At 54.3% G+C, this 25718-nt stretch overlaps 1 protein-coding gene and 1 long non-coding RNA gene across 5 annotated transcripts in view; one reads left to right on the forward strand and one right to left on the reverse strand.

The window, feature by feature from the left end:
- PDE8A (phosphodiesterase 8A) overlaps window positions 1-25718 on the forward strand; it is a 108502-nt gene that overhangs the window by 81528 nt on the left and 1256 nt on the right. For 3 of the 4 annotated variants that reach the window (XM_019743466.3, XM_019743465.3, XM_019743463.3), the window contains 14 exons: window positions 89-226; window positions 5251-5333; window positions 6948-6999; window positions 7102-7144; window positions 13974-14051; window positions 16936-17006; window positions 17239-17403; window positions 18345-18393; window positions 18591-18726; window positions 19993-20191; window positions 20783-21000; window positions 22506-22638; window positions 23820-23987; window positions 25301-25430. In XM_019743466.3, the coding sequence (XP_019599025.2) occupies window positions 89-226; window positions 5251-5333; window positions 6948-6999; window positions 7102-7144; window positions 13974-14051; window positions 16936-17006; window positions 17239-17403; window positions 18345-18393; window positions 18591-18726; window positions 19993-20191; window positions 20783-21000; window positions 22506-22638; window positions 23820-23987; window positions 25301-25430 (1663 nt within the window). The remainder of the gene's footprint in view (window positions 1-88; window positions 227-5250; window positions 5334-6947; window positions 7000-7101; window positions 7145-13973; window positions 14052-16935; window positions 17007-17238; window positions 17404-18344; window positions 18394-18590; window positions 18727-19992; window positions 20192-20782; window positions 21001-22505; window positions 22639-23819; window positions 23988-25300; window positions 25431-25718) is intronic. The other variant, XM_019743464.3, reaches the window with a different exon arrangement.
- LOC109453629 (uncharacterized) lies at window positions 16094-18597 on the reverse strand. The gene is made up of 2 exons (XR_002138342.3): window positions 17342-18597; window positions 16094-16770 (listed from the first exon to the last, which is right to left on the reverse strand). It is a non-coding gene; the product is annotated as an uncharacterized LOC109453629 (long non-coding RNA).

The following is a 25718-nucleotide window of genomic DNA, read 5'->3' on the forward strand; positions in this document are numbered from 1 at the left end:
TGGTGGCTTAGGTTGAACACCCTTGAGTGTCCTCTTTTCAAAATTTCTTTTAATTCACTTGATGTTTTTTTCTTTTGTCTCCTCCCAGTATGCAAATCCTGCATTTGAAACAACGATGGGCTATGAGTCAGGTGAATTAATAGGGAAGGAGTTAGCAGAAGTGCCTATAAATGAAAAAAAGTCCGATTTGCTGGATACTATAAACTCGTACGTCAGGATGGGCAAGGTGAGTAAGAGGGCGGCACCTTTCTTACTGTCGCGTAACAAGGAGGGAAGGCAGGGGCCTTAGCGTCACTGAGCACTGCACACACATGCCAGGCAATCTCAGCCTCACTCAGCCCAGCACGGCAGCAGTGCGGTGGTGTTTGTCTTGCTGTTCCCATTTTGCAGATGAGGAAACTGAGGCCCAGAAAGTTCGTAGTATAATTAGCCAGTAAGCAGAGTAACTTTAGTTGACACATAAAGTCATTGTTGTCATCTTTGTGCTAAGTAAGTTGGTCTTTCTAATAATGACCTTCTAAATGGTGGGTGTGGGCGCGTGGTTCTGGGGAAAGGATTGCCAGTGAGGTGACACTTGCTCAGAACATGGCTGAGCCCAGCAGTTCTTTGAGCCTCGTTCATTCGTTCAGCCTCCTGTACGCCAGTCACTCTGTTGGATTCTGGTAGAGAAAGAAAAGCCAGAAAGTCCCACCTTAGAGGACTCATGCTCCAGGAGGCCAAACAGACAGCTAAGAGGAATCGTTGCTCAGTAATGTGAGAAGCCACGTGGTCCTAGTGCTCAAGGGCAGACAGAAGAATGGTGGGCTCAGTCTAAAAGGTTATTTCTCTCTCTGAGCAGTGGCTTCTGACAGCACTTCCTGTTACTAGGTTTGAAAATCTGATGAGAAGGAAAAGGCTACTGCTTTTGATAGTCACTCTTGGTCTTCTCTACTGGGCTCGATTCAGTTTTTGAACGTTGGGTAGGGACTATTAAGCCAATTGTTCAATACATTTGAGAAGTTGGGGGCCTGCTTTCCGGCCCACTGTGGAGGCCCCAGTGGAAGTAATGCCGTGTCCCCCTGTAGCCAGTGCTGTCCCTTTGCACAAAAGAGCCGTCTGCCAGAGGGGCAGGAGGGCCGTGCAAAGCTTATCCCCACATGCTTGGGCCCCTTGAAAACACCGCGAGTGGGCGCATGTCCCTTTCACACGAGATGGTCTGCAGTGAGAACAAGGAAGGAACAGGCCAGCTGCGAGGGCCCAGCAATGCACCGTCAGGGAAACGACAGAGGTGGGCCCTGCTCAAACCCTAGTTTACTTTCCACTTTTCTGTCAGAGATGATGCTCTCTTACTAGAGAGAGTGGAGGGTCCCCTGGAAAGAGAGAAGTGTCGTCAGCTCTCAGCCTCCCTCCCTAGGCTGAGAGAGGTGTCCGCAGAAGGCGGGGTACGGCAGTCACCATGAGAGACCCAGCACCTTTAGGTGGCTCTCCCATGGCCTTCCCAGTCCTGGCGTCTGGGACCCATGCTGCCCCGGGGTCAGCCGGCGGTTTTGTTGAGAGGTCATCTTGGCTTGAGCCAGAGACAATGGCCCTCATGCACCTTGATTTGACAACACTTCTGTTGAGCAGCCATCTCCGTCTCCCTGGGGAGGGCACACAGAGACAGAGGGGCACAGAGACAGAGGGGACACACAGTGGAGCAGCCGTGGGCCCTGGGATCCACCCAGTGCTGGGTGGACGGCGCCCACACTTGAGCAGCAGGAGACCTGTTCTCTCCAGCTGTGTTGATTGTGAGCAGAGAACGTGAACGGTGCCCACATTCTGGCCTCCATAGCACTTTCTTCAAACAGGAGTCTGCTGATTCGTGTGGTCAGAGTTCTCGGGGAAGGGGGAGAGCAGCCATTTGTCCTTTGTCAGCAACCTGGGGTTCACTGGTGACACTGCAGCAGGACAGGCCGCCTGGCTGGTCCATTTTTTGAGGTGCAGGAAGGTATGGCCTTTCTAATAAAGTCTCCCTCAGAGAAGAAGGACCCTGGGCGACGGTGGTACCGTGGTCAGTGGGGCGAGTTCAGACAGGAGCCGGGATAGAGGCTTAGGAAGCGGTTAGACGATGGGGTGGGGGCTCTGGCTGTCGGATTCCAGGGCTGCCAATGAGCTGGGTATTTCTGGGTGCAGAGGAGAAATTCTGATGTTTAAGCAGAGACCATTCCAAACACCTCTCCACAAACCCCTCTGCCCACTGTTCTCAGGCAATGGCTCCTCTTTGGGGTAAAATCGACACTATTGCTGCCTTGGTTTTCGGCCCCCACTTGTGCTTCCTCGCACCCCTCCATGCCTGCTTCTTGACCCTCCTCCCTTTCCTGCTGCCCCAAGACTTCCCTGTCGGGCTCTAGAACCGTCTCTCATCTTCTCAGGTACTTGGGCCTTATGACATTGCTCTTTTAGAAATTTTGAATTTTTCCCTCAGAAAGCACTGAATCAGTGTTGGCCCCTCCGACACCTGCCTGTGACAGTGACACATGGCTGCAGAGCTCTTGAGCTTTTCACAGCTTTTACCTCCCGAGCCCCCGTGACTCTTCTGCTTTCCTTCCCCAGCAACTCCCCTCTTCTCTGACGCTTCTTGTATGTATGTCCTCCCAGTTCATCAGAGCTCTTTGTCCCCAGCCGTGTTCCTCAGATGGCTCCTGTGTTACTGAGGCATCTTCCTGCTCCGCATAGATGTCCCCACCTCCCGTTTTAGCCCCAGCCTCTTTTCCAAGGTCTGCTTCAACGTGCCGCCGTCCTGTGGAAATCAGCTTTCCCTTGCCTGACAAAGCTGTTGCCTCATCCCCATTCACAGAAGACCGTCCGCTGCAGCGTCTGCTGTCTCTGTTCGTGCACCTTCTCCAGGTGCCTGGGCTTCCATTCTTGGGATGGCTCTGCCTCCCACAATCCATCACCAGGCCTTGGTGTCTCCTAGGCCCCTGCCTTTGACTGGCCATGGCCTGGCCCTGACCCTGGGGTTGTGGCAGCTGAACGCAGTCAGGTCTCCCTGTCCCGTGACCTTCCACCTCCAGCGAGTCCACCCGACACCACTGAGCGATCTGTCTGCCCGACACATTGTTTTGACCACGTCACACCCTCAGTCTGGAGCTTAAATCCCTTATCCAGGCCACTGGGATGCTGTGGCCTCACCTCAGCCTACCTCCTCCACTCAGTAACCAGCAGCCCCAAGTGCTCCTGCACTGTCTGCCACGCGCAGGCAATGGCCCTGGGGATCGGACGGCGGGTGACGATGGGCACAGAGGAGGGAGCGTCTCCATAGTCAGAGAAGCCCAGCGTGGTGCCTGGCTCGCCTGGAGCAGGAGGGAGGCGCGGGCCGTAGTACAGTTCTCAGGGGAGCTCGGCTTGGAGAGAGGCCCGTGCGAAACCACGCGTCGGGAACAGGCCATTTATCAAACTTTCGCCACGTGTCAGGACTTTGCTTAGCGCTTTTGTGCATCACCAGACGGAATCTTCCTAACGGTGTTCGAAGGCAGCACTTTGTTATTCTCAAGAACTTAAAACCCACATATTTATGATAGGTCAGTATTTTTATTTTTGATAAGAAATATGATATATGGCAAGTAAATATTCTTTATTTCCATTGGCGACTGGAAAACTTACAGGTAACTCTGCTCTCCAAGTAAAGTCGTTGCTAAGTTGTCCTGCTCTGTTAGCTGGACTGTTCAGCTTTGGCTGACATGGCCTCTTACACGTTTGTTTGGGTTCTGGCAGCCATTCAGAGAGGACTGGAGCAGAAAATCCTGAACATATTTCTTAAAGTGCTGATTGATTGAATTGGTCTCCCATATTTCTCCGTTTTTTGTGTGTGTGTGTTTTTTTTAAATCTAACAGCTCTTGAGCGAAGTCACATACCTCACAGTTGACCCATTTAAAATATACAGTTCAGTGGTTGGTACGTTCACAGAGTTTTGCAGCCATCACCACAGTCGGCTCCCTATACTTCCCTTGATGGTGAGCTTCAGAAGGGATGCAGACCTGTCTGCTGCCGCCCCCAGAGGTCGATATGTGTCCTGGAGGACAGGGTGACCTCCTGCCCCAGCATCCCTGCTTCCTCCTGGCCTGTTTCCAGCACAGGCTGTCTCCCCTCAGAACTGAGTGAAGCTCGCACCTCACTTCTGCTCCAGGGCAAGTCAGCGCCGAGCTGCGCTCTCCAGCCAGTTTTTCCCTCAGTCCTTCTCTGGTTCCCGTTGTTTTCAGAATTGCAACAGGGAACATCGGGAACCATCCTTTGCTCTGTCAGAGTCTTGGTTTCTCCTAGACCCACTTTTCCCGGAGTCTGACGATGAGATTTTATCCTTGGCCTTTGCATGCAGGTTGCCCCGGCCCCAGCAGAGAAGACTGCAGGATTGACCTTGGACAGGGGCCTGGACAGGAGACTAGAGCTAAGACACCAAGGCTGCCACGGGGGATGTTCTGCCTGGGTCAGCTCTAGGTCCTCAGGGACCCTGGAAGGTCAAGGAGGTTCTGGAACACCCTGGGGGTTCCGTGTCCTACAGGGGGTTTTAGGGGATGGTACAGCTTACGGGCCCTTGGTGACTCTGGGAGGAATTCAGAACCCTGTAGGTGGTGACACACTAGCTCCTTCCCGGTCTCCTCCTGCCACCCCTGCAGCCCGTTCTCTCACTGCAATCGGGTCCCACACATGAACCTCTGTTCTGAGAGTCCCTAATCCTGTCTGCCCTGAGAGCACGACTACTGCGACTGCAGCCCTGGCTCATGAGGTCTCACCTCTTTGTTGTACCTGAGCCCAGCCCTGGCGGTTACCTCATCACCCCCACCCCACCTGCGGAGGGACTGAAACCCCTCCCAGAGGGTGGCAGTGGCCCACACCTTGCTAGTGGCCACAGAATATTCCCTTCTCTGCCTGGTCCCAGTTCTCCTTCTCCCTAATGAGGGCCAGCGGCCACGTCCCTGCCCCCTGCCCCCCGCCCCCTGCCCCTGGTAGGAGGAGCCTGTGTGCTGCGCTGAGCGAATGCTCTTCACTTGTGGGCCACAGAAAGCATATGCCCACTTAGACTGTGTTGACCTGGCTTTTGTCAGCAGCCCAGGAGGAGACGGGCTTGGGAGGCTGAGGCAGAATTGTCAGCTTGCTCACAGCTGTGTTTGGGGCTGGGCTCGCTGTTATCCTAACTGCCTTAGCAACGGTAAATGAATCAGAATCTGGAGTAGAAATATTCTTGGGTTTATGTTTGAACACAAAGTATAATGATGCTTATGTTCTATTTATAGGAGTGGCAAGGAATTTACTATGCCCAAAACGGAGATAATGTACAACAAAATGTGAAGATAATACCTGTCGTTGGACAGGGAGGGTAAGTGGAAAAAACAAGTTTTCCAGTCCATGTACCATGTTTAGCTTGTTGTAAAATGTGCTTTGAATACTTAAGAACTGCATGCAGAAATTTGAAAGACTTGTAACAGGTCAGGTGTCACCCAAGAATGGCCTTCCACGGTGGCCTCCCATGGCTGCAGACTGACCCTCCATCTGGTGACCCAGAGCCACCAGACTCTGGATGCTCTTGCTTAAGCTGCACAGACACCCAGGGGATTGATGTAGTAAATCAGAATGTCACTTTATTAAGCTGTGTGCTAAGCACGCTGACTGGTGAATTCCCTACATTTAAAAGATTTCTGTTTGATTTGACAGCCTATGTGTTATTGCTGCATAGACCTATCAAGTTAGGTAAGGATATGCTAAATACTACTACCCTCTGTGGAAACTCATATAAAACAGGTGTGACTGCAGATTGGAAAGCAGTGTACATCGGGAGCTTAAAAATCTCCTGTGATTTGTTTCAGACTCTATCTTAAATAATAGGAACAGTCAGAAATTACGAATATGAATCGTAGAGCACCCAACAGTAAAATGTGCAAGCATTAGAAATGACCATGGAAAAGTCATTTACCAGGAAAAATGCTTATGAGAAGTGTGAAAATGAAAAGGTAAAATCCTATCTAGTGTAAGATCTCAATCACCGAAGTGGAAGAAGGAAAACTGGATAGGAGGAGGTGTGGCGATGGCGGTTCTGAGAGCTGCTGCTGGGCACTGAGACTTCCCTCCCTGGGCAGGCTCTCAGCGCCGGGGCACGTCACTTCATTTCATCCTAACCACAGCCCTGTGCTGGCGGCACTGCGACCATCTCCATTTCCCAGATGAGGAAACAGGCTTAGACGCGAGGTTTCTGGCCCCGGGGCCGGGTGCCGGCGCTTGGCAGAGCCGGCCGGGACCTCTGTGTGACGGCACAGCTCACGTGCTTGGGCACCAGTTGGCGGTTGCCTCAGGGAGCCGGGTCTGTGTGGGCTCTCTGTTCTGATTCTTTGCCTTTTTATGTCCTTTCCAAATTTTTGTGTGATAAGTATATAGGGATTTGATTATCAAGGGGAAAAACTGAAGGAAAAAAACACTCGAGGACAATAAGTGAGGAGAGTCAGCAGCTTCTGAGATAAGCCCTGGTGCTTTGTCTTAGGCTCCCTGCTATGCTAACCGCTAACCAAGGGCCCCAGCGTGGCCTCGGCTGTTTCCGTGAAGGACTGAGCAGATGGCTCAGAGGAACGTGAAGCGGAGCATGAGTAGCAGGGCTGGGAAAATGAAACACGTTAAGGCATCGCAGGCTTCTGGGCGGTTAACATGGAGTACATTCTTTTAAACATAGGTCTTTGTTATTGTATGCTGCGATGACTTAGGATTTTGTTGTTTTTATTTTGAAGAGTCAACGTCTCTTCCACAGAAATACCACAGGGTGTTCATAGACGCTTGTTTACTGGTGGCCTTGGCCACGAACCACGAACCGTAGCAGTGTTTTCAGAGCACTTGGCGCATTTTTAAAAAGAGATGCTCTTTTCATAATGAAAAAGTAGCTACGTATCCGTCCGTCCGTCCGAGTAGAGAGCTGGGAGAGAAATAATGCATTGTTTTCTACTTGCAGAAAAATTAGACACTATGTGTCCATTATCAGAGTGTGCAGTGGCAGCAATAAGGTATGTAAGGAGAACCCTGGGGACCCCAGCTGCACCCCAGCAAGATTCCACTCTCGCTTCCCTAGGCAATCAGAACTAACGGCTTTTGAAATTCATTTTTAGGCTGAGAAAATAACTGAATGTGTTCAGTCTGACACTCACACAGGTATGGTGCCCCATATTCATTCTTAGGGTTCATTGAGCCTTTGACAAAAATAACGTGAAATCAGACCCTTGCTCTGGCCAGCTTGCCCGGTACATTGGTGGGACTGTATTTCCAGGCACCGTGGTGACCCTTCTCTCCCTAGCTCCCCAGGCTGCTTTGTGCATCCAAGGACCTGAGCACTTGGTGGCATTCTGGCAGGTGTCCTGGGGTGGGTCTCCGCTTGTGGGGAGAGAACTGGTCACCTCAAATGCACGAACTTCACGTGAAGACGCGTTGAGTGAAGTGTGGTTTGGTGGCCTGGCCTGTGCAGTAAGAGGCAGTGGTGTTGGGGGTCCGATGCAGTACTTTAGCAGGGGGACATCTTCATCTCCTGACAGCAGTCGGTCCCCACCTGCCTGCAGGGAGCGTCTGGACCCGTCAGACTTGCCTCGCCCCGTATCTGTCTCCTCCTCTGCTTTGTGCCCTGGCCGCCGCTCCTCCCGCATCTGTTAATGCACGTGGTTTCCCGCCTGGACCAGTCTGTTTGCTTCCTGCATGTACCACGGCCTCACTGAGTGGGGCCGGGCTGCGCTGGGTGGGGCAGGTCCCCTCCAGACACAGACCACAGCGCACCGGCAGACTGGGGTGCCACACCCCCACAGCGGGCATCCAGCTGTGCCTGGGCAGGGCCCCAGGGCCCAGCTGGCCTGTCTTCCATCCCTTCAGTCGTGGGGGACATGCTTTCCGCAGCCCCAGACAGTTCATTCATTCACTCTAGAAATGGTGCCACGTGTTTACTGTGTACAAGCCACTGTGCTGTGTTTAATTGAAGGCCTGCGGTATCCCAGTGGGTAGGTAGGCGTTTTATAGCCGAAGCTCCTTCTTTATAGATAAGGAAACCGGAAGGCTGACTGACCTGCCTGCGGGTATCCATCTAGGAAGTGGCAGAGCTGGCACCTGATCCAAGTGGCTGGCTCCAGAAGCCCCGAGCACGTGCTGGGGCAGTTCTCGTGGGCGCCCCAAGGGTGATCAGGGCTTTATGTGAAGAGACAGGTTGATACCAAGGAACACACAGCAAGTGAAGAGATCAGTGGGGGCTGAGGAAGGACCAGTGGTGCCGCGGCCAGAGGAAGAGGGGAGACTGCCCGACAGGGCCACGTGCACGTGCATAAGAGGAGGGTAGAAGTAAGAACGGGCACAGGAGAGGGCAGTACAGTGTGTTCTAGAAAGAGTAAGGATTAACTCTGACTGGTCTGAAGGGTCAGTGCGGGAAGAGGAGTTGGGATCCGGAAGGATCCCTCCACGCTGGGCAGGAAACGGGGATTTTCGTCTGTAGACAGTGGGAGTAGGGAATTGCATGACGTCTGAGCTCTAAGAAGCTCACGTGTGACACACTGCGTGGAAGGAGGGACTGGGCACAGGGATGCCAACATCACCATGGTCTGGAGGAGAGGAAATGGCACCCAGGGCATCAGAAGGTGACGACTGGAGGAAGACGGGCCCAGTGCAATGATGGTGTGGGGCCAGCGAGAGGAAAGCAAGGAAGAGCGGTCGGAGGGTGGTGTGGAGCCTGGACAGGTGTGGCGGCCCGGCTGGGGGACACGGATGGAAGGGCCTGGGTGTGTGTTCACTCGCATACCGGCTGGGCCCTAGCGCTGCAGGGAGCAGGACGGGACGTGTACGTTTTGCTGGCCAGCAAAGCATCACCAAGTAGCTCAGATACAGAACTAATGAGATTGAGACAGAGGTGTTAAAGGGGAGGGGAGACCCTGAGGTGACCCAGGAACAGACGCTAGAAAAAGGAGCCGGGAAGGCAGGTGCCGGGAGACCACCTGCATTAGGGTCAGAGGTCCCAGGAACCTAGAGGGAGGGGTGTGCAGATCCAGAGATGGAGGGAGACCTTGACTTTTGCACCCAAGCAGCTCACTCACCACCTGGAGAAGGGCAGGTTCAGGAGAGCGCTGAGGCCAGAAGCCAACCTGCAGGGCCTGAAGGCAGGGCCACCAGGAATGACAGCTGGGACTGGAGGGCAGATCAGTGACATGGTCACAGAAGTTCAGCTGGGGAGGGGTCCTCCAGACTGCACTCGTGCTGGGCCATTCTGTCCTCTTCTAGACCCCATGCCCACCTAACGCGATGAGCCCTGGCATCGTCTCCTGCCCCCTCGGCAGCGTAACCAGCTCTGTGTCCAGAACACTCAGCTGATTGTGTTGCTCTGGGCGGGCATTGGCCCAGCCGGGTCCTTGGTCGGTTCTTAACACGTTGCGTACGGATCACGAGAATCTTCACGACGGATTTAAACCCCGCCGTACGCAACGTGTTAAGCAGAAAAGGAGTTCATTAGAGGAAATGGGATGGCTCCCAGATTGGACAAGAAAGCTAAGAACCAGTCTGAGAAAAAGCTCAGGAACTAAGGGCAGCTGGGCCACTGTCCCTCAGGCGCTGGGCGGTGGGGCCACCCCGGTACCAGTGGCTGCGCCGAGGCTCTGGCTCAGCGGGCTGCAGCCAGCACCACGGGCAGTGTGGCTCCTTGGCTCCCTGGCGCCTGGCTCTTGGGTGGACCACTCCCTGGGGAAGGGAGAAAGGAAGTCTCACAGGAAAAGGGGCTCAGATTCTGGGTGTCCTAAAAAGGAACGAATTCCCAGTACACGTCCCCCGTTTCCTGGCCCAGGGCAGTTTTCACAAGATACTGTGTCTCACCAAAGACACTCAGTCTGTACACCTTTAGCTGGTTGGCACTGGGCCCCGAGCCTGGCGTCAGGCACACACAGGTGAATGTGGGGGGCACTGTGTGATGGCAGGTAGGGGTCCTGGGAACACACTGCAGTACTTGCCACCGCAGGGAAAGCTGGGGCTGCTGCCCAGCCATGTGACGGGTGAGCTGGTCAGTCAGAGGACAGGACAAGCATCATCGAGGCAGGCGGGCCTGGGTCAGGCCAGTGTGCACGTCCTCCCGGGAGGCCCTGTCATCGGTGAGTGGCAGGGGCACTTCTTACGAAGCCTGTCATGGTGCTGGCACGGAGAAAAGAGACCACAAGAGACCGCACTCAAGAGAGAGGAGGTATAACCAGTAGCAGGACATGCGACCAGCTTGGGAGGAGGCTACAGAGCGAAGGCTGAGAATGTCACCAGGATTTCTGGCATGGCCCCTGGATGACTATTGAAAACAGTGCAGGAGAAACAGCACGTTTGTCCAGAGAGAGGATGGGTTTAGATTTGAACTTAGTACATCTACGGTGCCTGGGACATTCCAGTGGGTGTCTGGTGGCCTATGGAGGTGCCCCAAGCCTTGGGCTGGGGCCAGCTCAGGAAGACAGCGCGAAGGATGGAACCAGCGACACGCATTTAAGGGTGGGGGGGGAGGGGGGGGGAGGCGTGGCGTGGCATTAGTGTGAGCCAGAGCTCCGTGCACGGCCACCAGGTGCCAGGCAGTGGGGACGTGTCTGCTTGTGAGACGCCTGCATTCTGTCTCTGCAGTGGGGACATGAGTAGGGCAGGGCATGAGTTGCTGGGCAGAAAGGCCGTGCCAGCAACGTGACAAGTCTCAGGTCTGGAGGCGTGGACGGGGCTTCCGTGCTCTTGCAGGTAGTCTCCTGTGCTGCCAGGGCTCAGGCTGTTGGCACAGGCCTCACGGACCACAGAGAGGGCGTTGAGTGCTCCCCTGCGTCTGGAGGAAGTGAGCTTTCTGAGGAGGAGGAGGAGGAGGAGGAAGTAGTCCCGTCTGAGGCTGCAGCGCCCGGGCAGGACGAGGGCTGACAGCGGCTGTGGACTCGGCAGTTTGGAGGTCGGTGAGCCCCCCAGGAGAGGGTGGTCCGCATGCAGAACAAGCAGTTCACAGGTGCTGGAAGTGTTGAGTGTCTGAGAAAGGTCTCGGGAAGTCTGCTGTGTTCCCAGCAGAGGCACTTAAGTCCCGTAAGATACCTGCTCCTCAGCTTCCTCAGACCCAGAAAGCCCATCCTGCCAGACCCCTGCGTTCCTGCAGGAACGGGGGCGGCTGCTGCGGGGGAGGGTGCCGCGTGGTGACCACTCACAGCTTCTCCAGGGCTCCCAAGGACGTGTTGCTCATGTCTCTGTCCTGAAACTGGGCAGTGTGGAGATTGCATTGTAAACCGAGAGCGGAGACGGGAAATGGCAGGTGGTGCTGTGCCCCAGCCCCGGTCTGTGGAGGCCTGTTTGGTGTCTCTGCAGGGACAGGCCAGATGTCATTTCGTACTCTCTGCACCCATAGGTAGGAGGCCTGTCCTCGGCTCTGTCCGGGGCTGTCAACCTCACACTTGGGCCTTCATCCCCTCACGTCCCCAGGGAGAAGTGCTGTAGGGACGGGGTGTGTGCGTGTTGGCGGCGGGGGAGACCTAGTGCTTACGAGAGATAAAGGCACTTTAAAGTGTGCAGCAGAAATGAGGCCTCTGCGTCTCCCTGTACTCTTGCCACAGGCCCGTCCTCGGCCCACAAGCTGCTGCTTCTCCAGCCACATGGCTCCACCTGCAAAGGCATTTTCTTTTCCTCTTGGCTTGTCTCCTCTGCGCCCCCGTCCCAGAGGAGAATCTGCCACTTCCTCCTCAGGGCTCCTGCTCCCCAAAACTGCTGCTGTACACGACTGAGTTCCCTCCAGACCATCCCTTACTCAGCTCCACATCCCTAATGTCCGGCTGAGGGACTGACACATAGTAGGTGCCAGTAAATGTGTGCTGAGTGGCTAAAGGGAGAATGAAGGAACGACGGGGACCCCAGTGCCGTCTCGTCAGGAAGCTGATGGACCTTAGTCTCCACGAAGCTGAGGCAGGAGACACACAGGGTGTGTGTGGCGGAGGGGACGTGCGACTGAAGGCATGAGCACTTGGAGCACAGTGTCCTTGTCAGAGGCAGGAGGAGGTGTCAAGGCCGATCCTGACACGCGGTGGGAGGCAACTGTGCTGGCACAGCCCACGTGGTCAGGACCAGCCCGTCCCTGCCCCTGCCTGCCAGCACGTCCCTCTGTGTCTGCGGTGCTGGAGGGTTTGGCGCGAGGGAGCCCGGGACCCAGAGCAGTTAGCGGTCGTGGTGCTTCTGTCTGTGCACCAGCGCTTCCAGGTGTTTGCAGAAGCAGACGCGTCAGTTGAGCGTCTGATCCACACCAGGCAGTGCCGGTCACCTAGTGCAGACAAGGACTTTTCTGCTCCCAGCTGCTGAGGGAGACAGACAACGAAGCCAGCAGTGACCAGCAGTGTTGGTGGGGTCGGGAGGCCATCCGGGGAAGAAGTCCCGAGGGTTATGATACCTGGGCCATATCTTAGCTGCATTTTCAAAGAGGTGAAGCAGGTGGCCTGGGGGAGGGACACTCCCAAGTGGGCGTAAGCGGTCTGTGCCGAAGCAGAGGCTGGGAGGGGAACCCGCACATGAGAAATAGTCCATACTGGCGAAGAAGGGGGTCCAGAGATCACAGTTCTGGAGGGGCAAGGTCAAGGGCAGTGGGACTAATGAAGGGAGCGTGTCGTTATAATCTGGATGAGCATGACGAGTGCGCGGGGGCAGATTAAAGAGGTGTTGAGGAGACTGATTCTGTAGATGCCGCCACCAGTTGAGGGAGGGGCTGGAGGGAAGGAGTCATTGACGACTTGTCTCCAGATTCAGCAAAAATGTGGATGCTGCTCAGTGCCCTTGGAGCAAGAGTGGATCTGGGAGAAGATGACTTCATTTGAAGTGTCTGGGGGGTGTCCAAACAGAAGTGACCAGTGGCCAGTTAAGATACAAATCTAGAGCTCTGGATAAGACAGCGACACAGGAATTATTTGAAAGCTGTAGGAAGGATGGGCTCTCCCAGAGGGATTGTCCCAGAAGAGAAGGACTAAGGACAGAGGAAGAGGGAGTCAGGAAGGAAAACCGGGGGAGCGTGGACTTGTGCAAACTGGGAGTTTCCAGAGTGGTCACTTGCATCTGGTTCCACAGTCTAGTCACGTCAGGTGAGAACTGAATTGTGTCCTTCAGATGTCGCAACATGGAGGCCGCGGTGACTGACCAGTCCAGTCAGTGCCTGTGTAGAAGACAGTGTAGCAAATAGCAAATGAAGTGTCTTGAGAGTGGGGCTGCCAAAGGCCTGCATCCGGGCCCTGCTTGTTAGGGCTTCAGGTGAGGAAGCCGGAGCAGGGCGGGGAAGACGCACCCTGCAGGTGGGAAGAAAGACCAGAGGCAGAGCTCCGGCTGCGTTCACTCACCAGCACGCAGCTTCCAGTTTCCTCGTCTGTGAAATGGGGACAGGTTGGAGAGGCTCAGCGCCTCACATGGCAGAGGGGGCAGGAAGGTCAACTCTGCCTCGTCATCGATTGGCGTGGGGTCAGGGTCTGAGGAGAGCAGTGGTGCCGTTCACAGAAAGTGGGGTCAGACGGGGAGAAAGAGACGCTGTGCTTTCACACATACCCCAATCCAGTATATATTCCCTCTACTACCCTCAAAAAGAGGCACGTTCTTCCCTGGGGCATTTTAGATCATGTGTTGTAGAAAGAATACATAAAATATGTATTTTTTTCCTTTGGGGCAAGTGTGGATACGGATGAAAATTTTCCTACTGTTTATACAATTATGTAGGTTGTAATAGGAGTAACTCTCCTGAGTTCATTTCTGCTAGTTTTTCCTTGAATTGTATCACCACCTGGAAACTGTAAAGCACTTGTTTGTGATGGTAGCAGGTGGGACATTGAGAAAGTCTCCTTAAAACCTCAGCGTTCACATCTCTGTGCTAGGCTGATTTTTGTGTTATCTTACATGGTGTTGTAATTAAGTTTTGCTTAAAACATTTTTAGATTAGTAATTTTCCTAATATGATGCTAAAAATAAAAATCCCTTTGACGAGGTGATTTATAATTTCCTTCCACAGATAATCAGTCTGGCAAACAGAGAGACAAGAGAAAAAGCTCACTAGACATCAGAGCTAGTGGCACGCGAGCGAGTGAAGGTAGGTGCCAAACACAAGAGGGGAAGAGAGTGTCACACAGCGTCGGACACATGCAGACCCTGCGCTGCTCCCCACCTTATCTCCGGGTCACTGTACACCTCCAGTTCAGGAAGGGACCCCCCCCCCCAGCAACCTGTGTCATTTCTCTCTCTCCCCCAACTCCTGCCAGTGGGCTCCACTCTGAGCCTTTTGATGGAGTTAGGGAATAAAGAGGCAAAAGTGGGTGTATTTTACTACCTATTCAATAGTTGATTTCCTGAAGTGTAAGAGCAGAAGGGGTCAGTTTACCTGTTGTAATTATAAGAGTGATGGATTTGAAAATTCTTAACAACATACAGCTGGTCCTCAAATAACAGTTTTATTCAACATCGTCTGTTGCAATGATGACAAGGAAAAAAGTGGATTCCTGGCAGGGCGACTGGCTGTCCATGTTCTCCCCAAAGATGTGCATACGAGGTGTCTCAACTGTCCCAGTCTGATGACTGTGGGGGTGGGTGGCTCTGCGATGCAAGGCCGTCCTGTCCAGGGTGGGGGCTCACCTGTGGCCTGAGCTGCTGGGAGGTGGCCCAGCGCCCCCTACGACCCTGAACTGGAATAAGTGGGTTGGAAAATAATCTTACTTGTTTTTAGTCCTCTTTCTTAGGCAGTAGGAACTTAACTCTTGTTTCTATCAATTAGCCTTGGGTGAAACTGGTTTCATTGCACATCGTTTTGCTTAAAATTGCAGTTTCCAAGAACGTATCAGCAGCAGTAGTGAGGACTTACTGTGTTTCGTTGTGGGGTGCAGTTTGCCCTAGAATCCTAGCTTTGGGTGGGGAGGGGACGTGCACTTGGGCATGTGAGACTCACTGAGCAACAGCAACTGGGTTACATGTTGGAGATCCGGTGCTTGCCGGGACCCCTCACAGGTCTGTGTGAGGGTCGGAAGCCGTGCTGTGTGTCCCACTCCTGCTTGGAGAGCAGGGTGGACGGCACCGGCAGGGCGGCAGTGTGGGGGCCTGTGGAGGCCCAGGAAGGACGTGGGCTCTGACGTCACAGTGACCAGTCAAGTCCTGGTGTCATCGACGTCCATGCAGCCTAGGGCCAGACTTCTGTGGTTCCATTTCCTCCTTGTAAATGGGGACAATTCCATTGTCCACAGAGGAGTGTGTGTGTTGTCTGGTGAGAGCAGCGTAGCAGCCATTGTCTTCATGGTGGCTGTCACTGTCACAGCCCCTGATCAGGGCAGGGCAGGGGCCAGGTCACATGCCCGCAGCTGTCCTCACCCACACTGACTTCTCAGCCTTTGGATGACTTTGTCCATTTCTCTCTACGAGTTAAACGTTGTGCTTTATGTTTTTGCTTCTTAACCACTCTTCTTTTTGCTCTATAATTTACATATCAAAGTTCAGGTATTAAGTGTTCAGTTTAATGAGTTTTGATAGTTCTCTACACTCATATAACCACTACCCAATACAGCAATGGAAAATAAATAAAAATATACACATACACCACTGCACTCACACACACACCTTTGCCACGGAGGCCGCCACTTGTTGCTAGGACCGTAAATCCATTGGCCACCAAGTGGAACAAGTTACAGTATGCATTGTTGGTGTCTGTCACGGAGGAGAGCACACATGTATTTGTGGTCTGGGAGCAGGGAGGAGAGCACACACACACGTGCAAGGTCTGGGAGGAGGGAACACGAAGTACACACATACATAGTCTGCAGTTTTCTTTTTCTGGGGGGGGAGTATGAGGGCGCAGTACAGGGCGTAGTTGTGGAGAGCGCAGGACAGCAGAAGGCCCATTGCTGAGCTGTAGCCATCCTGGGAAGGGAACTGTCTTGGGATCCCCTCCCCTCCCCCTCCCCCTCTGCTGCTAGCACTCAGTGATCCCAAGAATGGAGTTTGTATGTTCTTTTGGACATTTCCGCATTCAGAGTCACGACAATCTTTATACCTTTTCTTTTTCTAACTTTACTGTACTTATACTATTTGCTTTTTGTAAGCATGTCACTTTCATTACATTTTTAAATGAGAACAAGTCATTTCATGATATGGTGATAAAATAATAGTGGTTTTTATTTTTGGTTTAATGACCAGTTGGGTACAATGGAAAGTTGACAACCATATGCTGGTCACCAAATTAGCATTGCTCAACCTAGCAGTGTTTCTCCTTCGGCCTCAATCTGGAAACACAAAGCTGCTACACTAGACTGTGGTCCTGCAAGGTCTGTGGTACAGAGTATTTGGCCTGACAGAAGGACTTTCAGGGGGACAGACAGAACTCTGATTATTTTCTCCTTCCTGGTCAGTGCCCAGGTTCCCCCACCACCCACCCCAAAGGAACCCCACCTTGACAGGAGCACCGCCTAGAGCCTAAGCGGTTCTGCTTGCCTTATTTGAGGTATTTACCTAATTAGTCTAGATAAAGCACAACAGTGGAAAGCAGCAAAGGCTGCCTTGAAAACTATAACCAGAAATTCATGTATTTCAGTTCGTGATGAGTTGTATTTATCGCTTTGCCACATATGAAACAAAGAGTCTGTGTAACTGTCTTCCAAAATACTTTTACTCCCAGAGAGTGGCAAGCTGCATAGTTATAAAGCCTTATTGTTAGACACACGAAAGAGACTGTTTGGCCTTGGCTTACTAGATTGTCGTCGCCTCTGTTTTCTCTCTGGCCGGTGACATCAGACATTCGGTCTGGGGGCACGTGCATCCTGTGCCTAGAACTGAAGGAAGCAGAGCTGGTCAGGCCAGGAGCCAGGCTGGTCAGCGACCATGTGGTCCTGCTCCTACCCCCCGGTGCAGCGGGCACACTGAGGCCGGGGCTGGGGGAGGGCACGGAGCCCTCGGCTGTGCCTGTCCTGATGTCTGCTCATGTGCTGTGTCCACAGGAGCCAGCCAGAGACGACACTCCTCCATGGCCCGGATTCATTCCATGACCATCGAGGCGCCCATCACCAAGGTGAGGCCTCCACGAGCACAGACAACCCCTCTTCTCCCCACTGATCGTCCCCACTGGGGAGAAGCAGGGACCCGCGACCATCCCAGCGCTGCCCTGTGATGTGGAGCTGCTTCCTCTGCAGAGGGCATGTGGCGGGAACAGCCACCTCGTCTGTTATCCTTCAGCGGCCTGGCCAGCCTGGCTGTCCCATTGTTTTTAAAGTTATAACAACTCTTGTCTTTCATTATTGTAGGTAATCAATATCATCAGTGCTGCCCAGGAAAACAGCCCCATGCCTGTGATAGAAGCCTTGGACCGCGTGCTGGAAATTCTAAGAACCACTGAACTATACTCACCGCAGTTCGGTGCTAAGGACGACGATCCTCATGCCAGCGACCTGGTCGGGGGCCTCATGTCTGTGAGTAGAAACTGGCCAGGCTGCCGCCTGTCTGTGCTCCGGGGACCTGCTCATGGGCTGCCACGCCGAGCTCTCTGCACGTCACCCGGGCTCGCTGCCCTCTGTCCACACCATCACCCATCTGCTGCCTTCCACCCAGGGACCTGGGTGTGGAACAAAGGGAGGAGAGTTTTCCAGACAGTCTGCTGAGCCGGTGCTCTATTTGGGGTTAGGCGTGCTACGAGTAATTTATGTCAATAAAACTTCATTCTGAAAACGGGGGCAGAAAAACAGACATAGACGAAATGCTGCACACCACATTAACAAACCGAAAAGACAGTATGTTTAAAGCAGCCGCAGCGGAGGGGCAGGCGTTCCCTCCTGACACCCTGTGTGGTGACTCCGTGGGAAGGAAAGGCTTGGGCCTATTTCCCCAGAAGAGGGCTTTGTACGTGGGCTCTTGAGGGGTCCTGGATGCCTCCTCCAGCCCAGCTAGTATAGGGGTCTCACTAGGGAAGAGCAGCTGTCATTGCATCGCTGTTTGTCCCCTTCGTGCTGGTGGTCTGGGAGCAGCCCCGCAAGTCTGCTGGGTGGAGTGAGGGTGCTTGCAGAGCGAGGAAGAATCCAGCTTCCCAGAGGAAGCCTGGCGTCCATTAGGGTGACGAGGGGGGCAAGGGTCAAGGGCAGAGGGGTGTCTTATGGAAGAAACCAAACTGTCCCAAGTGCCAGCTGGCCCCGGGGGCTGTCCTGCCCCTGCTTCAGCCAGTCCTCGCAGCGTCAGGCTTGCGCTCTCCGGGGAGTGACCACGAGCGGTGGTGACCAGGGCGGTGATCCCGAGGCAGCTGTGGGCGCAGTGATGGACAGGGCTGCCTGTAGCTGCTCTCTGGGGCCCTGTCCTGCGGCCTCAGGAAGGAAAGAATAGTTGTGACTTCTCCTTTTCTTGTTTCCTTGATTTTTACCAGGATGGTTTGCGAAGACTATCTGGGAATGAATATGTTCTTTCAACAAAAAGTAAGTTTTTCCTTTTTAAAGTTTTGGCTCACTATTACATTAAAGTCACGCTTCAGTGATGAAAATCAATTTTTCCGATAGTTTTTCTCATTAGTCAGCAGCTTTTTGGTGTGTTCTCCGAGCGCAGAAACAAAGCACTGTTCTTGTGCAGAAACAGTGACGCCATGGTTACTTCTCCACATTACGTGCCTTTGCAGACCTGCAGCAGGTCCCCAGCAGTCTGATAGTGCCCGCGTCCCTTCATGACGTCCCGTCGCGGATAGCCCGGGCCATGGACAAGGACGAGTGCTGGGATTTCAACATCTTTGAGCTGGAGGCGGTCACGCACAAAAGGTGGGCGCGCGGGGAGCTCAGCAGGCAGAGCACGTTGCCAAGGGCCTGCCTGTGCAGGAAGCCCCCGGGAGTGTGGGTTCTGCAGAGCCGGGCCCTGGTCCCCGGGGAAGGAGGCTCAGGAAAGACTGGCAGGGCAGCAGGTGTCCCTGTGTCACCCGGGGCCTGGGCCTCAACAAGGGGATCGGAGGGAAGCCAGGGTTCAGGCCTCCTGAAGGCAGCCGACTCAGGGAAAGTGAAATTGCGCAAGGAGCTTACTGCTCCACATGGCAGTGTTTTTTCTTAAAAATACGGATGTGGATTTCTCTCAGTAGTCACATACTGAGATGGCGGCACAGACCCCACCCAGAGTCTAACACTAAAAACGAGAAATGCACAAACACAGACATCTGAGAGGAGCTGTCCCCTGATCTGAGTTGCTGTGCTCAGTGACAGGCGTGGGGAGACCCAAAACTCCAGTCATCCTCGGCTGGATGTGACCAGAGCGGGAGGATGGGGACCTTCCGTTTCCTCCTGGCTGGACCAGGACTGTTAGCTGAAGGGGCTTGGCTGGCCAGGCGCACAGGAGACAGATGTCACGGCGGATGCCAGCCAGGCCACCCTTCAGGGTGACAGAGGCAGTGGCAGGAGAGGAGTGGGGTGCTCTCTTGGAATAACCACGGGGTAACGCATCACGTCGCATCCCAGCCTGGGTTTAGTGTCCGTGGACAGCCCCGGCCCAGCTCACGCTGAGTCAGCCTTTTGTCTGCTTCCACGCACCCGACACGGCACGGACGGGGGGAAAGCATGCGCCTGGCAGGTGACACGTGCATCGGGCCAGGGCAGGTCCCATTGGCCTGATCACCTCAGACCCTTCTGAGCAGTGTGACCTTCCAAGCCAGAGGCCGGGTGCTGGAGCGGGTGGCTTCTCAAGGGAGGCCGCCCGACTTGGCAGTGAGTGGGTCCCCTTCTGAGGGGAACCTCCATGCTCAGCACCCACCATTAGCCAGAGTCCTAAGGAGAAGATAGGGTTCAAGGTGCCACAAGTTTAGCCTGGTGACAAACACGCACATGCTGAGGAATCCACGAGTGAGGAGGAGGCACGGGGAGCAAACCTCAGCCGGCCAGTGGGGCCAAGAGCCCCGAGGCCACAGGCACACGCCACGTTGCGTGCTCCCCACTCTGAAATCTGACTCGGGTTTGCTTGTTGTATCTGAACCTGTTCAGGGCTGGAGACACTCAGCCTGTTTCTCGGCTGCATTTCGATGTATGAATCTTTTTTCTCTCTAGGCCTCTAATTTATCTTGGTCTCAAAATCTTTGCTCGCTTTGGAATCTGTGAGTTCTTAAACTGCTCCGAGACAACGCTGAGATCGTGGTTACAAATTATCGAAGCCAATTACCACTCCTCTAACCCCTACCACAATTCTACGCATTCCGCCGACGTGCTGCACGCCACGGCCTATTTCCTCTGCAGGGACAGGATCAAGGTGAGCTGTGCTGCTGCTGCCTCCGCCCCCACCACGCGGTGCGGCTGCTCAGGAGCGACCGTCCCCACACGAGCAGCCCGGCCCAGGAAGGCTGTAGCCGCGGGGGGGCTCTGGGGAGTCAATGTGTTAACTCAGGACACAACCCCAGCATTCCACGGGGTATGAGGAGCAGGAGTTGGTCCCAGGGAGAAATCTAGCAAAAACGGGAGAAGGCGATGCTTCTGGGGTCTCGCTCCGAACCTACAGACACGTGCAGCCACCTAAGGGCCCTGCCTGTCCTCTCAGACTCAGGGAAAGCTAACTGAAAACAATTTTAATAGCATTTATTGAGATGTGACTCACATCGTAAAATCCACCCATTTACTCCTCTCTGCTGAGGACGCTTTGCAGCTGGTAAGTCCTTAGCTTGTGTGATCCTGAGAATCTGGGAATGTTTCCTAATCCAGGATGTCACAGTAGGGGTAGGGAAACTGGATTTGCATAATAGAAATCTGAAATATTCTCACGTTAAACGGGGCAGAAAGAACACTTACATAAGGCTTCCTTGCTCTCAACGCGGTGCCCCAGTTTTGAAAGATCTCTCGTTCTCAGCAAAGTTTAGATCCAGTCGATGAGGCCGCCGCTCTCATCGCGGCCACCATTCATGACGTGGATCACCCTGGGAGAACCAACTCTTTCCTGTGCAACGCCGGGAGCGAGCTGGCCATCCTGTACAATGACACTGCCGTGCTGGAGAGCCACCACGCGGCCCTGGCCTTCCAGCTGACCACACGACACGAACAGTGCAACATCTTCAGAAACATGCAGAGGTAAGCGTGGGCAGGAAAGCACGGCGGTCTCCTCCTAACAGCTTTATCGAGATCAATTCACATCCTATCCAGTGGTCTCTCGTATACAGAGGGTGCCCCCAAAAATGTATATACATTTTTAGAAGGGAAAGCTGCATTAAAATTGTAATAATATATACCGATCACGAAAGATGAGTACAAGCCACGTGTGACTTCTGCAGTGAAAAGTGGGGCTCAGAGTGGCTCCCATCCGCGTCCACACACTTCTGATGACGGCGAGCTACTGCTGGAGCCGCGCTGACCAAAGTGTCCCCTTGTAAACATTTTTGTGGCACCCCCGGTATTCAGAGTGCAATCATCACCACAATCAATTTTAGGTCACTTTTACGTCCTAAAAGCCTCAAACGCATTAGCAGCCACGCCTCACCCACCCCCCAAACTGACGTCCTTCCTGTCTCCATGATTTGCCACTCGTGGACATTTCACGTAAACGGACACATACCCAATCTGTGCTCTTTTGTGACTGGCATCTTTCACTTGGCACAGTGTTTTCAAGGTTCGGCAACTTTGTGTCTTGACATTTCCAGACAAGGAAGTAGAATGCTGACATCTCGAGCTTTTAGAGACTCAGAGAAGCTGTCGTCTTCCATCTCTGTCTGGAACACTCCCCTCTGCCTCCTGCACCCAGCGAACTGCTCCTCGTTCTCTATTCACACATCACTCCTCTGACCCCTCACGTTAATTATTCAGTCCCAAGTTCCTTGGTAGCACTTGTCACATTTTAAAAATATTTCTCATTATTGGCCTAATAGCTGACTCAGTTCCTAAGCTTCTGTGCACCGCTGTCCCCTCAGCGTCTGGCGTGATGCCTGATACAGGACGGGGCTTAATACCAGATCAGCCAAAGAAGGAAAAAGTGTTGTCATGAGGACTACTTATTAATTTGGATTTTTTAAAAAGGAGACTCCTGATTTTACTAAACTCCCCTTTGCCACATTCTAGAATTTCAGAGGTGGCGTTAAATAGGTTTTATTCCTAGTAACTTGTATACCTATCAGTAACCTCTGATAGGAACAGAATACAGGTTTCATATTCTCTATACCTCAAAAAAACAAATTTTTATAAATTACATAAAAACAAGGGCTGGAGGAAGAAGTCTCGAGCACTGCCTGTGACTTTCTCAGCTGTCAGAAGGTCTCCCCTCTAAGTTCCTTGGCACTAAAGTTGGGTCTCCGTGTGGGGTACAGTCTCCATGACCACAGAGAGCAGCTTGTTCACCCCGACTACCTTCTAAAAACCACGTGCCTGACCCTATAGGGTGACAAGCGGTCATCACTTCTGGAAGGTCCTGCCCTTAAGCTTCTGACTTGAGCTTCTGTTGCTGGGGTTCCCCTTGCTACCCTGAGACCCCAGTGCCACTGGCACTTCAGCTACAGCTACACATCCTCAGTCACAGCTTTCCTGAGTGCCTGTCACCCTGGACTGGGTCGTGTCTGCAGCAACCTCTTGTATGTCGTCTGACACAGGAACGACTACCGGACGCTGCGGCAGGCGGTGATTGACATGGTCCTGGCCACAGAGATGACAAAGCATTTCGAGCATGTCAACAAGTTTGTCAACAGTGTCACCAAGCCCTTGGCGGCGCTAGAAGAAAACAAGGTAAGAGAGCGTGGCTGCCAAGAGAGCCTGTGTGGGGCTCAGCCCTACTGAATGTCATTTCCACTGGTTAAATTACTGAAAGTGCCACAACTTGGTAGAAAAACAAAACGAAACAAAACCTCTGAAGGGACGGTGAAAGTTTAGAAGGGCGGACCATTCCCCTCCTTTTGGGCATCCTGGGGTCAGTTGCAGCCCTGGGGGTCTCTCACCAGCTGCTCCCCACTGTGCACATTCTGTGGTGGCAGCAACCATCCTCTGTTGGCTGTCACAGGAGGGGGACCCTCGTGTGCCTCCTTTCTGGACTTGAGGCACGGAGTCCACACAACTGCCTGGTGAGGGTCCCAGCAGGCCTCTCCCAGGCAGTGCCTGCCCAGTTCTGCGTCCCCGTTGCCTTGCGTGTAGAGTGGGCATGTCCTACACGGTGTCTACTGTGTGGATTTGTGGTCAGGTCAGTCCCTAGAGAATGTTCTCTCATGGACCCTATTCCTGAGGCCCACGTGTCTGCCCTGTCACCTACTCCACGTGCTCAGCTAAGTGGCTTTGGACAAGTGTCTTTACCTGTCCGCATCCCAGTGTCCGCGTTTGTAAAATGCCAGAGTATAGAATCCTGCTTCGCAGGCCTCCCACCACAGCTTTTTCTGAGCGCAGATCAAAAGAAAATGACGGCTGAGTCCTTCGCACACCGTAACACGCTCGGCAGTGTTAGGGAAGGGTCAGTAACTTGGAACCGACAGCTCATCCCCGTCACATCTGCCCGGGGCTGGGGTCCACAGCAGGTAATGAGAAGCAGCAGGGGGCCTGGTGGACACGAGACTCTCTTTCCGGTGAGAGCAGAGAACTCTTTTTTCAATTCACTCTCTTTTAGTAAATAAAAGATAAAAGCCAGTCTTTGCGTTCTTACCAAGGGAGCACGACAGAGCTAGTGCAACACAAAGAAAAGGCAACTGTGAGAAGTATTTAGAGTGAGAAGAGCAGAAAGCCCAGGCGGGGACGCAGCTCATCAGCCTCGGGGCCGCCGGCGCCCCATGGGCCTGACCCCCCCCCCCCCCCCCCCCCCCGTCACGTGAGGGCCTGAGGACTCAGCATCCATGGCGGCCCCTGGACCTCGCGGCGCTTCCCGCGGGACCAGGCACGGCGCCAGGGGACCCTTTTGACGGCTCTGAATTCCTCTCACGTTTTAGGAAACTGATCAAGAGCAAGACGCCATAAACACTATGCTCAGGACGCCCGAGAACCGGACTCTGATCAAACGGATGCTGATCAAGTGCGCGGACGTGTCCAACCCGTGCCGGCCCCGGGAGCAGTGCATCGAGTGGGCCGCACGCATCTCGGAGGAGTATTTCTCTCAGGTGAGACGCGGCCTCTTTCTCCGCTCTGACGGGAGCCGCACCCCCCGGGGGCCCCGGCTCAGCACCGGGGAGCCCGTCCCCGGCGCCACACACGCCCCACCGGCCTCCCAGCGCCGGCTGCCGAGTGCAGGACGCCCACTACCCGGCACACGGCTCAGCGGCCACCTCCACGGGAGTCAGGGCCGCTGCCACTTCCCTAGAAGCGCTGCGTGGCAGGGCGGGGACAGCTCGTAATGACGTAAAGCAGACGTTTCATTTCTCCCGTCACTTCATAAAGCAGCAGGGAGCCCTTGGTGCCAGAACAGGGTCCATGGAACCAAACACACATTTCCACAGTCAACATACTGAGCCCTCAGTTCTACACGCTCCCCACGCAAACCCCCCGCTTTTCACGATACCACTGAGCTCCCTGACCCACCCGCCACGCCAGTGCGTGCCCCCTGCTTCCTACTGGTCCTCGCGCCCCAGTCCCTGTGGTGGCGACCGACCGGCGCCTCGCCCAGCCCGTCAGTCAGCCCACGTCCCGTCCAGGGAGCAGCACGGGCAGCTCCGCGTCCCGTCTCAGCCTGTCAGGAGGGAGCAGGGGGAGGGCCGCTCCTGCAGTCCCCTCCGGCGGGACCTTCACACCCACTCCCCTCACTCACTCAGGGCGACTTCTGGTCCAACGAGCCCCATTCCTGGCGAGTGCCCTGCACAGGGCGCTGCTGTTTAGTATTTACACCTTATTTTTACTGTGCCTTTTCTGTGTTTGACACCTTTCCAGATACACACACCACCGTGCGACAGCCCCTGCAGGCCTCGGTCGTCACACGCCGTCCAGGCTGGCAGCCCAGGTGTGCAGCCTGGTGGCCACCAGCTCGGTCTGTGACGCTCACACCAGCACACAATCACTAACCACGCACTTCGCAGCACGCACCCGTCGCGAGTGGCGCGTGACTACATAAAAACCCTTCATGCCAGACGCTTTTTAACCTCACGGATCTCAAGGATGTTTAGAGCCTTTTCAAATAAAACACTTTGGGCTGAGATGTGAAGCAGCCACTGGGACCCCACCCCCCCACCCCCACACACACACAGGGGCTGCGTCTCACTCAGCACGGAGCTCTGGCTGAGCTGTGCCAGGGGCAGCAGCGCGGGGCAGCTAGTGGGGTCAGCCCATTTGGTGTTGACAAGACTGGGTGGGGTGGGTGTCTCAGGCCCTGCCGGCAGAGAGGTCCCCACCCTGGGAACAACTTGGCGTCTGGTGGGCCACTCACCACATGGCGAGGAGCAGACCCTGAAGTCTTGGAATTCTGGCATTTTCTATGTTGCAGACCGACGAAGAGAAGCGGCAGGACTTACCTGTGGTGATGCCGGTTTTCGACAGAAACACCTGCAGCATCCCCAAGTCCCAGATCTCGTTCATTGACTACTTTATCACAGGCATGTTCGACGCGTGGGATGGTAAGCGCTCTGAGGGCGCGGTCCTTAGCCCCGGGCGGGGCACCAGACGGAACACACACTGTCTGCCTCTAGAATATGCTGGGGGCTTCCAGTGCCCAGTGGCACTGAGGCCCGAGTCTCCCTGGGCACTTGCCCGTTCCCTGCCCCCCCCCCCCCCCCCGTAAGGACGTGAACTTGGGGCCGCACAGCTCCCAGCAGAGAACATAGGATTCAAAACCACTACTGCTGACGCCGCACCCCCCGGTGCCATCTGGCCCCAGGCATCACTGTGCAGCAGACGGTGCACGT

This window comes from Rhinolophus sinicus, chromosome 13 (assembly GCF_057876585.1).
Source record: "Rhinolophus sinicus isolate RSI-liver-muscle chromosome 13, RSI-T2T, whole genome shotgun sequence".
NCBI classification, from domain to species: Eukaryota; Metazoa; Chordata; class Mammalia; order Chiroptera; family Rhinolophidae; genus Rhinolophus; species Rhinolophus sinicus.